This window comes from Canis lupus, chromosome 20 (genome assembly GCF_048164855.1).
Source record: "Canis lupus baileyi chromosome 20, mCanLup2.hap1, whole genome shotgun sequence".
Lineage (NCBI taxonomy): Eukaryota > Metazoa > Chordata > Mammalia > Carnivora > Canidae > Canis > Canis lupus.
The window spans coordinates 25,665,577-25,679,876 of NC_132857.1; the positions used below are offsets into that span (position 1 = coordinate 25,665,577).

The 14,300-nt window shown below is 41.4% G+C and overlaps 1 protein-coding gene across 1 annotated transcript; it reads left to right on the plus strand.

Moving 5' to 3' along the window:
• The first annotated feature begins 2,788 nt into the window (after positions 1–2,788).
• Positions 2,789–13,487, plus strand: GPR148 (G protein-coupled receptor 148). Its single transcript, XM_072788230.1, is given in 5 exon segments — positions 2,789–2,933; positions 12,410–12,450; positions 12,452–12,824; positions 12,827–12,955; positions 12,958–13,487. Coding segments are annotated over 5 exon segments (1,218 nt in total).
• The last annotated feature ends 813 nt before the right edge of the window (positions 13,488–14,300 follow it).

The following is a 14,300-nucleotide window of genomic DNA, read 5'->3' on the forward strand; positions in this document are numbered from 1 at the left end:
TGGGAAAATTGGACATCCACCTGCAGAAGAATGAAACTAGACCACTCTCTTTCACCATACACAAAGATAAACTCAAAATGGATGAAAGATCTAAATGTGAGACAAGATTCCATCAAAATCCTAGAGGAGAACACAGGCAAAACCCTTTTTGAAGTTGGCCACAGTAACTTCTTGCAAGATACATCCATGAAGGCAAGAGAAACAAAAGCAAAAAATGAATTATTGGGACTTCATCAAGATAAGAAGCTTTTGCACAGCAAAGGATACAGTCAACAAAACTAAAAGACAACCTAGAGAATGGGAGATGATATATGCAAATGACCTATCAGATAAAGGGCCATTATCCAAGATTTATAAAGAACTTATTAAACTCAACTGCAGAGAAAAAAACAATCCAATCATGAAATAGGCAAAAGACATGAACAGAAATTTCAGAGAGGAAGACATACACATGGCCAACAAGCACACGAGAAAATGCTCTGCATCACTTGCCATCAGGGAAATACAAATCAAAACCACAATGAGATACCACCTCACACCAGTGAGAATGGGGAAAATTAATAAGACAGTAAACAACAAATGTTGGTGAGGATGTGGAGAAAGGGGAACCCTCTTGCTCTGTTGGTGGGAATGTGAACTGGTGCAGCCACTCTGGAAAACTGTGTAGAGGTTCCTCAAAGAGTTAAAAATAGACCTGCCCTACGACCCAGCAATTGCACTATTGGGGATTTACCGCAAAGATTCAGATGCAATGAAACGCCAGGACACCTGCACCCCGATGTTTCTAGCAGCAATGTCCACAATAGCCAAACTGTGGAAGGAGCCTTGGTGTCCATTGAAAGATGAATGGATAAAGAAGATGTGGTTTATGTATACAATGGAATATTCCTCAGCCAATAGAAACGACAAATACCCACCATTTGCTTTACGTGGATGGAACTGGAGGGTATTATGCTGAGTGAAATAAGTCAATCGGAGAAGGACAAACATTGTATGCTCTCATTCATTTGGGGAATATAAATAATAGTGAAAGGGAATAAAGGGGAAAGGAGAAAAAAAATGAGTGGGAAATACCAGAAAGGGAGACAGAACATAAAGACTCCTAACTCTGGGAAACGAACAAGGGGTGGTGGAAAGGGAGGTGGGTGGGGGGTGGGGGTGACTGTGTGATGGGCACTGAGGGGGGCACCTGATGGGATGAGCACTGGGTGTTATTCTATATGTTTGCACATTGAACACCAATAAAAAATAAATAAAAAATAAATAAAATAAATAAACTGCCCGTTTAGAGATCCACTCATTCTGTGGCCCACCAAAACAAGCCTCATGCTTACATTCCCTTGCAAATTAAATCTGCCACCTACCAATCTGCAGCAGCCTCTTTCTCTAGTCTCTCCTTGCCATCCATGCTGGGGCCAGTTTGTAAGCCAACCTTATCTAAATGAAAACATCAGTATCTCATCAGCCCAAAGTCCAGAATCTCATTATTGAAGTACTCTAAATTAAGTGATGATGAGGCTTCTAGCTTTAATCCATTAGGCATAGTTCTTAAGCACAATTCTTCCTCCATTTGTGGACCCATAAAACTAAAGAAACCACCAACCCAACATTCCCAACTTACAATAGTGGGACAGGCCTAGGATGACAATCTCAGACATTGCCATTCGAAGGGAAGAAGAGGGGAGATGAAAAGTTAAAAGGAGTTACTTGTTTATATATTCTACTGGGCAAGGTCTCAAGGCCTTAGAAAAAATTCTGTGACTCTTGGCTCTGCCCTTTGGACGCTTGGCCATCTTTCCTTTTTTTTTTTTTATATTTAATTTTGCTCCTTTTATACTCTCTGAACTGTTTTGTTTTGCTTTCCCTCTTCCATACTTTTTCTTGCCCTTTAATATTTCCTTAAACTTAACAGGAAATCTTCAAAATCTATAAAACAGCATTTATAGTATTTTAGAGATTTTTATGAATGAAGTTCTAAATTTTTCTGTATGCATTCTGTAGTCATTAATTGATATTTTCACAAATTATAGCCCTAATCTCAATGACTATATTTTAAAGAACTTTAAAATATTTCTCTAAATTCATTTAAAATAATGGGCACTCACTGTAAAAATCACAAAGAAAATAATAATTGCAAACACCATGCCCTTTTTGGGGGGGAAGTAGCACATGGTTGCACAAAATTGCACCTGAATAGGTGCAATGGCACCTATTGCAAGATCTGCCAGCTTGCTTCCCCCTGGTTGAGATCTGAGGGCCCAAACTTTCATTTTGTACTTTTTCTTTTCCTGTCAGTACCAGACCACAGTACTACTTGTGACGTAAACTCAGGAACCTTGTGGTCTTTACGTGGATTTCATTGTTTTCACTCTCTTAGGCAAATCCACATCCACACATATTTTTGAGATAATTCCCTCTCTAAATTGGCTTTCTCTTGAGAAGTTATGTATATACCCTCCACCCCCTACCACACACAAAAGCTGAAGAATAAAAAGTACTATACCTCTCCCTAATATATTCAGAGACATAGAGGACAAGACTGAGAGTTTTGAAGGGAAACTGGAAGAAATGAACAGAGTGAGGAGAGTGGGGAAGCATGATGACCAGGCCTCAAAGGAAGCAACAGGAGTGGGGAGGATGGAGGCATTTCAGAAGGTAGGAGTGACAACTGGGCAGGAGCCAGGGCACACCAGGCAAGTGGATGTGAGGACAAAGGCAGCCTCCCAATAAGAAGCCACTGGAAAACTGTTTTCAGGGAATGTGGGGGATGAAGGGGAATTTGGAGAGGATGACGTACTGGAGATTTGCTGCTCACAATCTGGGCTGCCTCTGGAGTGCTCAGCGGGAGGGAAGGACATGTCTGGCATTGCAACATATGCCTTCCATGCCTCCCACATGTCATCTCCACAACTACGTACATTGGCAATTTGCAGGTGAGGAAACTGAATCCAAAGAAAACCAACCATTACACAAGGAACAGAAGGCCAGGACTCAACCCCAGGTCTGCTGATGCCCTCCTATGTCCTGTTTATAGTCAGTCAGAGCCCTAACGTGTTCCTCGTTTGCCCAACTCTATGCTATTTCCAAGGGAATGCAGAGATAGGCTTAGAGCAGGCCTGCCACCATCAGGCGCTGGGTGGGTCTGGAGAAGTGAAGGGCACGCTATGAGCAGTGGCAGGGCACTGGACAAGCATCTGCAGAGGAGCAACACTGTGAGGTCACACAGTCACCTGGGGGGATGGACTGTCCTAATTCCTACCTCACATGTAGGAAGGGAAAGTGGCATACAGGCATGGTCAGTACCAGGACTGGGCCCCACTAGTAGGCTCTAGAACCCATGATGGTAGCCACTGTTCCATACAGCCTCTCTACAGTCTGCACTGCAGCGACCACCTACAAATGATGGGACAGGACAGCATCTTTCCCCTCTAGCATTTTCATGCCCAGTTGGGTTTTTCCACTTTCTCCTTCCTTCAGTAATAGGTTGCTCTGAGGCTTGCCACCAGGTGGCAGCATTAAACTGTTTGAGATTGCTTTAACCAGCTTGTATCCCCAGACGTAGGACCTAAAATCATGGCATTCATCTTCAGGTACACTGGTTCTCTGGTAGCTACTCTTTCCACCATCCCTAGTTCAGTGTACCCTTATCCCTCTAACCTTCCCACCATCTGCACCATACCTGACCCCCTAATGGCTCCCCCTCTATTCTCCCCCACCAAATGGAAGCTCACTGCCTCTGGAAATCCCCTTAGTATGTTGTGGGGAGTTTTATTTATTTATTTATTTTTATTATTAAATTTATTGTTAAAATACCACATGCCATCAAATATAGAATAAATTTTTAACATTTCACTGTATATTGTTAATGTATTTTTCTTATATATTTATTTTTTATATAAATTTATTTTTTATTGGTGTTCAATTTGCCAACATATAGAACAACACCCAGTGCTCATCCCATCAAGCGTGTGGGGAGTTTTAAAAACATTATCTTCCTCTGTTCCGTCCTGTGGGTGCACTGCCCCCCTTTCCCACCCTCCTGCTGCAGCACAAGCTCCTTTGAGGCAGAGGCTGCTTTCTTTTGTGTGTGACACAGCCTCTTTGTGGAGTGATGATATGCAGCTGGGGTACCTGAAGCCCCAGGAGAGCAGGGCCAGGAAGAGCCTGTTCCACCAGCATCCTGGGTGCATTTTCCCTTCCAGAGGTCTCTGGATGTCTTCAGTTCATCACAGGTGCTCAGGCCTTAGACATGACTGTGCACAGTGGGACTATCCATTTCCTAAATGAAGGGTACTCCATCCTACCTGCATGTTGCTTACAGGAGGAAAATTCTGATGAATGTGTGATTCCTAGTGGTCAAGCAAAAGTACTTCTAGAGAAACATCATATATGTACTTCAAAGACTTGATCTAGCATTTTCATCACCGCTCTGCTTGTAATACATTACATAGCATACATGTCAGCAATAGGTGAAGGATAAAGAGCGATGGTATGTTTAGAGAATGAAATGCTGTAGGACATTTTTGTAGAATAGACTAGACTTGTGTGGGGAAAACACTGGCCTACAAGGTATAATACTGAGTAAAAAATGCAATAGCATAATTAAATCACAGTGCAATACCAAACATGAACATCAATACCATATATGCTTTGGGAATCATATATTTACAGTGAAAGTTCAAACACATGGGCAGAAGAAATATAGATCAAATTCTATGAGTGGATGTAATCTCTGGGTAGGAAGGAAAGAGAAAGGCCAGAGGATAGTGACAAAACGGGCTATAAATTATATGTGAAATATTTTGTTATATTTATATGTGATATGTATCACATATAAAACATACAATATTTTATACATTTATTTGCATATAAAATAAAATAAAATGATATATAAAATTATTGGAAGCAAATATGGCAAAAAATGAACATTTGTTAATTCTGGATAGTAGGTCCATGAGCATTTGTAAATTCTTCTCTGTATTTTTCAATATATTTAAAATAGTTTACAATGATTGTAAAAGAACAGGGTGTCATATATATTAACTTTTAGAATTAAATAAGTAGGCAAAATAAATCCCAAGTGTGATCTAGGTAGTACCGGAAGCAGCGGGGTGATGTAATGGAGAGGAACTGAGTCTACAGAAGATGGGAAGGAGCAGCCTCCAGATTAAAGGAACAACTGAAGAGAATGGCTGAGGAGCGTGCCAGGCAGAGGACTTAGTGGGAACAGACTGGGCAGAGAGAGTTATGGGTAGCTGCCATGTAGGGAGGGATAGTCATAGGGTTTCTTCAGCTGGGACAGAACAAGAATGACTTTCCAGGCTTTATGGGGACTTTTGGGGCCTTTAACTATAGGCAGAATTAAAGAGGCTTTTCAAAGATATCCCCGGTATGCTAAAATCCAATAAAATAAACTTTAAGGCCTCAGGGAAGGTATGAATAAAAAAGTTCCTCTGACTACCATGCAGAGAAAGGGTGATAGACACCTTGGTGTGTGCAGAAGGTGAATTGTGGGTTGGCCCTGAGGAGCATGAGGCACTCAAGTTTGCATACAGACAATGAGGGCCAAACATTACAGTCTGCCTGTCCCAGAAACCCTGCACAGGATCCCAGTGCTACCATCCATTTATTTATTATCCCAGAAATTAGCAGGTAGGAGGGCTGAGCTGTCAATACCACCTGAAGGGAGAAGGTGCATGGGTATACACAAGCTCCAGTCCTGCACTCAAGGAGCTCAGTGTGGTAGAGAGCCATGTCACCAACTAAACACAGGAGATAGGGAGAGTAGTAAGGGCTATGAGAGCTATCAGGATTTTAATTTATCTTTCACTAATATGTATTATTTAATTATTTTAAAAATCTGGGTTTTTGAAATTTTATTTATTTATTTGTAATTTGTTTATATATGTTTATTTATTTATTTATTTATTTATTTATTTATTTATTTATTTTAATTCAATTTGCCAACATATAGTAAAACACCCAGTGCTCATCCCATCAAGTGCCCCACACAGTGCTCATCACCCAGTCACCCAATTCCCCCGCCCACCTCCCCTTCCACTATCCCTTGTTCATTTCCCAGTTAGGAGTCTCTCATGGTGTGTCACCCTCTCTAATTTTTCTCAATCATCATCCCTCCATTCCCCTATAATCCCTTTCACTATTTTTTACATTCCCCGTATGAATGAAACCATATAATGATTGTGCTTCTCCGACTGACTTACTTCACTTAGCATAATACCCTCCAGTTCCATCCACGTTGAAGCAAATGGTAGGTATTCGTCATTTGTAATGGCTGAGCAATATTTCATTGTATATATAGACCACATCTTCTTTATTGATTCATCTTTCAATGGACAACGAGGCTCTTTCCACAGTTGGCTATTGTACATTGCTGCTCTAAACATTGTGGTGCGGGGATCCCTGGGTGGCGCAGCGGTTTGGCGCCTGCCTTTGGCCCAGGGCGTGATCCTGGAGACCCGGGATCGAATCCCACATCGGGCTCCCGGTGCATGGAGCCTGCTTCTCCCTCTGCCTGTGTCTCTGCCTCTCTCTATTTCTCTCTCTGTGACTATCATAAATAAATAAAAATTTAAAAAAAAATTTAAACATTGTGGCGCACGTGTCTCAGTCGTTCACTGCATCTGTATCTTTGGGGTAAATCCCCAGTAGTGAAATTGCTGGGTCATAAGGTGGCTCAATTTTTAACTCTTTGAGGAACTTCCAAACAGTTTTCCAGAATGACTGTACCAGTTCACATTCCCACCAACAGTGCAAAAGTGTTCCCCTTTCTCCACACAGTGCAAGAGGGTTCTCCTTTCTCCACATCCTCTCCAACATTTGTTGTTTCCTGTCTTGTTAATTTTCACTATTCTCACTGGTGTGAGGTGGTATCTCATTGTGGTTTTGATTTGTATTTTCCTGATGGCAAGTGATGCGGAGCATTTTCTTATATGCTTATTGGCTATGTGTATGCCTCCCTCGGTGAAATTTCTGTTCATGTCTTTTGCCCATTTCATGATTGGATTGCTTGTTTCTTTGCTGTTGAGTTTAGTCAGTTCTTTATACATCTTGGATATTAGCCCTTTACCTGATATATCGTTTGCAAAATCTTCTCCCATTCTGTAGGTTGTCTTTTAGTTTTGTTGACTGTTTATTTTGCTGTGCAAAAGCTTCTTATCTTGATGAAGTCTCAATAATTCATTTTTGCTTTTGTTTCCCTTGCAAGAAGTTACTGTGGCCAAGTTCAAAAAAGGTGTTGCCTGTGTTCTCCTCTAGGATTTTGATGGAATCTTGTCTCACATTTAGATATTTCATCCATTTTGAGTTTATCTTTGTGTATGGTGCAAGAGAGTGGTCTAGTTTCATTCTTCTGCATGTGGATGTCCAATTTTCATAGCATCAATTATTGAAGAGACTGTCCTTTAACCAGAGGATAGTCTTTCCTGCTTTGTCAAATATTAGTTGACCATAGAATTGAGAGCTCATTTCTGGATTTTCTATTCTGTTCCATTGATCTATGTGTCTGTTTTTGTGCCAGGACCACACTGTCTTGATGACCACAGCTTTGTAGTACAACTTGAAATCTGGCATTGTGATGCCCCCAGCTATGGTTTTCTTTTTCAAAATGCCCCTGCCTATTCAAGGTCTTTTCTGATTCCAAAAAAGTCTTCGGATGATTTGTTCCAACTCTCTGAAGAAAGTCCATGGTATTCTGATAGGGATTGCATTGAACATGTAAATTGTCCTGGGTAGCATAGACATTTTCACAATATTCTTCGATTCCATGAGCATGGAATATTTTTCTTTTTTTTTCTTTTTTTCTTTTTTTAATTTATTTATTTATGATAGTCAGAGAGAGAGAGAGAGAGAGGCAGAGACACAGTCAGAGGGAGAAGCAGGCTCCATGCACCGGGAGCCTGACGTGGGATTCGATCCCGGATCTCCAGGATCGCGCCCTGGGCCAAAGGCAGGTGCCAAACCACTGCACCACCCAGGGATCCTGCATGGAATATTTTTCCATCTCTTTCTGTCTTCCTCAGTTTCTTTCAGAAGTCTTCTGTAGTTTTTAGGGTATAGATTCTTTACCTCTTTGGTTAGATTTATTCTTAGGTATCTTATGCTTTTGGGTGCAATTGTAAATGGGATTTACTCCTTAATTTCTCTTTCTTCGGTCTCATTTTTAGTGTATAGAAATGCCACTGATTTCTGGGCATTGATTTGTATCCTGCCACACTACCGAATTGCTGTATGAGTTCTAGCAATCTTGGTGTGGAGTCTTTTGGGTTTTCTATGTGCAGTGTCATGTCATCTGCAAAGAGGGAGAGTTTGACTTCTTCTTTGCCAATTTGAATGCCTTTCATTTCTGTTTGTTGCCTGATTGCTGAGACTAGGACTTCTAATACTATGTTGAATAGCAGTGGTGAGAGTGGATATCCCTGTTGTGTTCCTGATCTTAGGGGAAAGGCTCCAAGTGTTTACCCATTGAGAATGATATTGCTGTGGGCTTTCGTAGATGGTTTTTAAGATGCTGAGGAATGTTCCCTCTATCCTTACACTCTCAAGAGTTTTTATCAGGAATGGGTGCTGTATTTTTTCAAATGCTTTCTCTGCATCTAGTGAGAGGATCATACGGTTCTTGTTTTTTCTCTTGTTGATATGATCTATCATGTTGATTGCTTTATGAGTGTTGAACCAGCCTTGCATCCTGGGGATGAATCCCACTTGGTCATTGTGAATAATCTTGTTAATGTATTGTTAGATCCTATTGGCTAGTATCTTGTTGAGAATTTTTTAATAAAATTATTTTTTATTGGTGTTCAATGTACCAACATACAGAATAACACCCAGTGCTCCAGTGCTCATCCCGTCAAGTGCCCCCCTCAGTGCCCGTCACCCATTCACCCCCACCCCCCACCCTCCTCCCCTTCCACCACCCCTGGTTTGTTTTTTTTTTTTTTTCACCCCTGGTTTGTTTCCCAGAGTTAGGAGTCTTTATGTTCTGTCTCCCTTTCAGTATTTCCCACTCATTTCTTCTCCCTTCCCTTCTATTCCCTTTCACTATTATTTATATTCCCCAAATGAATGAGAACATATAATGTTTGTCCTTCTCCGATTGACTTATTTCACTTAGCATAATACCCTCCAGTTCCATCCACGTTGAAGCAAATGGTGGGTATTTGTCATTTCTAATGGCTGAGTAATATTCCATTGTATACATAAACCACATCTTCTTTATCCATTCATCTTTCGATGACACCGAGGCTCCTTCCATAGTTTGGCTATTGTGGACATTGCTGCTATAAACATCGGGGTGCAGGTGTCTCGGCGTTTCATTGCATCTGAATATTTGGGGTAAATCCTCAACAGTGCAATTGCTGGGTCATAGGGCAGGTCTATTTTTAACTCTTTGAGGAACCTCCACACAGTTTTCCAGAGTGGCTGCACCAGTTCACATTCCCACCAACAGTGTAAGAGGGTTCCCTTTTCTCCGCATCCTCTCCAACATTTGTGGCTTCCTGCCTTGTTTATTTTCCCCATTCTCACTGGAGTGAGGAGGTATCTCATTGTGGTTTTGATTTGTATTTCCCTGATGGCAAGTGATGCAGATCATTTTCTCATGTGCATGTTGGCCATGTCTATGTCTTCCTCTATGAGATTTCTGTTCATGTCTTTTGCCCATTTCATGATTGGATTGTTTGTCTCTTTGGTGTTGAGTTTAATAAGTTCTTTATAGATCTTGGAAACTAGCCCTTTAACTGATACGTCATTTGCAAATATCTTCTCCCATTCTGTAGGTTGTCTTTGAGTTTTGTTGACTGTATCCTTTGCTGTGCAAAAGCTTCTTATCTTGATGAAGTCCCAGTAGTTCATTTTTCCTTTTGTTTCTTTTGCCTTCGTGAATGTATCTTGCAAGAAGTTACTGTGGCTGAGTTCAAAAAGGGTATTGCCTGTGTTCTCCTCTAGGATTTTGATGGAATCCTGTCTCACATTTAGATATTTCATCCATTTTGAGTTTATCTTCGTGTATGGTGAAAGAGAGTGGTCTAGTTTCATTCTTCTGCAGGTGGATGTCCAATTTTCCCAGCACCATTTATTGAAGAGACTGTCTTTCTTCCAATGGATAGTCTTTCCTCCTTTATCGAATATTAGTTGACCATAAAGTTAAGGGTCCACTTCTGGATTCTCTATTCTGTTCCATTGATCTATGTGTCTGTTTTTGTGCCAGTACCACACTGTCTTGATGACCACAGCTTTGTAGTACAACCTGAAATCTGGCATTGTGATGCCCCCAGCTATGGTTTTCTTTTTTAAAATTCCCCTGGCTATTCGGGGTCTTTTCTGATTCCACACAAATCTTAAAATAATTTGTTCTAACTCTCTGAAGAAAGTCCATGGTATTTTGATAGGGATTGCATTAAACATGTAAATTGCCCTGGGTAACATTGACATTTTCACAATATTAATTCTGCCAATCCATGAGCATGGAATATTTTTCCATCTCTTTGGGTCTTCCTCAATTTCTTTCAGAAGTGTTCTATCGTTTTTAGGGTATAGATCCTTTACCTCTTTGGTTAGGTTTATTCCTAGGTAAATGGGATTGACTCCTTAATTTCTCTTTCTTCAGTCTCATTGTTAGTGTATAGAAATGCCACTGACTTCTGGGCATTGATTTTGTATCCTGCCGCACTACCAAATTGCTGTATGAGTTTAGCAATCCTGGGGTGGAGTCTTTTGGGTTTTCTATGTAGAGTATCATGTCATTGGCGAAGAGGGAGAGTTTGACTTCTTCTTTGCCAATTTGAATGCCTTTAATGTCTTTTTGTTGTCTCATTGCTGAGGCTGGGACTTCCAGTACTGTGTTGAATAGCAGTCGTGAGAGTGGACATCCGTGTCTTGTTCTTGATCTTAGGGGAAAGGCTCCCAGTGCTTCCCCATTGAGAATGATATTTGCTGTGGGCTTTTCGTAGATGGCTTTTAAGATGTTGAGGAATGTTCCCTCTATCCTCACATTCTGAAGAGTTTTTATCAGGAATGGGTGCTGTATTTTGTCAAATGCTTTCTCTGCATCTAATGAGAGGATCATATGGTTCTTGGTTTTTCTCTTGCTGATATGATGAATCACATTGATTGTTTTACAAGTGTTGAACCAGCCTTGTGTCCCGGGGATAAATCCTACTCGGTCATGGTGAATAATTTTCTTTGTTGTATTGTATTGTATTGTTGGATGTATTGTTGGATCCTGTTGGCTAGTATCTTGTTGAGAATTTTTGCATCCATGTTCATCAGGGATATTGGTCTGTAATTCTCCTTTTTGGTGGGGTCTTTGTCTGGTTTTGGAATTAAGGTGATGCTGGCCTCATAGAACGAATTTGGAAGTACTCCATCTCTTTCTATATTTCCAAACAGCTTTAGTAGAATAGGTATTGATGTTTCTTTAAACATTTGATAAAATTCCCCTGGGAAGCCATCTGGCCCTGGACTTTTGTGTCTTGGGAGGTTTTTGATGACTGCTTCAATATCCTCCCTGGTTATTGGACTGTTCAGGTTTTCTATTACATCCCGTTCCAGTTTTGGTAAGTTGTGGTTTTCCAGAAATGCATCCATTTCTTCCAGATTGCCTAATTTGTTGATATAGCTGTTCATAATACATTTTTAAAATTGTATTTCCTTGGTATTGGTTGTGATCTCTCCTCTTTCATTCATGGTTTTATTAATTTGAGCCTGTTCTCTCTTCTTTTTAAAAAGTCTGGCTAATGGTTTATTTATCTATCTATCTATATCCCAGAGGGCATGAAGCACCTAGCACACTCCTTCTGTAGCGTGGACAAGAGAGTCTATGGAGCAGAGAGCACCCTAACCTCTGGAGAGTGTGATAAGGTAAAACATAACATGTATTGAGCATTTACCCAAGGCTATGTATTGCACTAAGTATGTTACCTCTGGATTTTTTTCCCATGAGGTCTGCATGGGCAGCATTGACATTTCACATATTAGGAAATAAATGTGGAGAGATGAACAAAGCTTCCCAAAGTCTCAGAGCCAGGATCTCAAAGGCATAAAGCCTGCTCACCTAAACCAGATGGGGGACACTTCTTGAGAGATCAGTGACCAATGAATCATGGCAATTGACTGTCCCATTTAGGTGTGCCCATATATATAAAGTCAGGATAGCTGGCAGATGTGCATGAATGTAGGAAGCCGTGTGTGAATAGAATTTTGCTTTGTTGTTTTATTTTTGTTAAATAGTTATTCCTATGGCCTGCTCAAGCATAGTATTTCTTTTTTTTTTTTTTAAGCATAGCATTTCTGTAGAGGAGTAGCACCATCAGGATCCTTGCAGGGGAGATCCATACCTTGGGTGGGTACAGAACCAACCACCTGTGAGAAAACCTGCCATTCCTATCAGGAAGCATAGGGGATCAGTTGACACCTTTCCCCCTGGACACAAACAGCCTGGCCAGCCTCTGACCAGCTCATACGTGAGCCTTCCTGCATGCCTCAGTTATCCAACAACACCTCTCTGAGCTTTGGAGACCTCAAGGTGGCTGTTTCCCTGCTGCACTGGCTATTCTTCCCCTGAAATATGCTGGCTGTAGCTATACTGACTTTGAGCCCTCTGCTGCTGGTAACCATCCTGCAGGGGCAGAGACTGTGGCAAGAGTCCCACTATCTACTACTGGCTAACATCCTGCTCTCGGATCTGGCCTATCTTGTCTTCCACATGCTTATTTCCCCTAGCAACCTGGGCAGCTGGTCCCTGGGCCTCATTGCTTGTGGTATTCTCACAGATGCCATCTTCACTGCCTATATCAGCACCATCTTGCCTTCATGGCCACTGTGCTACACACCTACCTGGCAGTTGCTTATCCTCTGTGCTATTTCTCCTTCATGTCCTATGAGGCTGCCCAGAAAGTGGTGGCCCTCATCTGGCTGGTGGCCTGCTTCTTCTCAGATGTCTCATTTGGCTTAGCAAGCAGCAAAATGCCAGGTTAGAGGAGCAAGGGGCCTAATGTATCCTGCAGCTAATTCTGGGCACTGAGTCAGGTTGTGGCCCACTGGTCACTGTCACCCACACCTGAATTTTATGCATTCTCTTTCTATGCACACCTCTCAACACCTACTGCTTCTGGAGGATCTATGCAGAGACCAGGACTTCAGGTATCTGGGTACAAGGCTGTTCCTGATCCAGGGGTATCCTGCTTATCCACACAGTGCTAATCATACTGTATGTTAGCTCAGTTGTGGTATTTTCCCTGGACATCATGCTAATCAAGTACCACCACACTGATGCCAGAACTCATGTGTGGCTCATGGCAGTGAAGAACGAGGTGTTCATGATGCCTCCTTGTGCCCAACTTCCATATCTGTACACACTTCATTACTGGAAGCTACTGGAGATGGTCTGGGGCCACTTCTCATCCAAGAGGCACAGTGACATCTTCACTATTTCTCAGAGCTACAGTCTTCACAGTCTGGCAAGCTGAGGTTAAAAATTATACATCAGATGCTTCAACATCCAATTATTGCCAATTCCAGAGAAATTGCCATATACTTGTACAACAGAACCTCTAAGATTATCTCAACTGATGGTTTTCAACATTTCAAAAGGTTTTTTTTTTTTTACATTTCAAAAGTTTTTAAGTAGAGAAAGCTCACTGAAGTGAAGATTTTCTACTTGAAAATGGAAGCAAATAAAAGTGATTCAGCAGAACTCTGATCAAAGTGGGGTGAGGCCCTGAGCTGTGTTTTTCCAATGGCTTCCACCATACCCTCTATCACCACTGGCAAAGCACTGTTGCTGACAAACACACAGAAACCAAAATGTTACTGAAAGCTTGAACCTGGAAAGTGAGCAAGCAGATCTGCTGAATCTGGAACCATGAGCCTCCATTTTGGAAGCTCCTCAGTATATGGGAAGGAGGAGAACAATGTAGGACCCATGTATACTGAGGGGTGTTGTGAAGACATTTATGAAGCTGGAACCCCAAAAGATTATAGTTTCAGAACAAAGATAAATGACAACCAACAGAATAGCAGGGCGACTTTTCTTCCTTGATATTGGTGCTGTGCAGAAAAGGAAGAAAATTCCTCAATTACTCTTGGGGAGAAGCCACCCTGTAGACAGGATTAGAACTAGGTTTTAAACTATTTTTGTGGTTAATAGACCTCATTCTGTGGTTGGTGTGGCTCTTCTGGAAGATTAGAGCATTAGCTCAGGTTTCAAAGAATTTCTGTGGTAAAAGAATCTCAAAGAAAATGAGTTGCACATAGTCAAAATTCACAAAACACACACACAC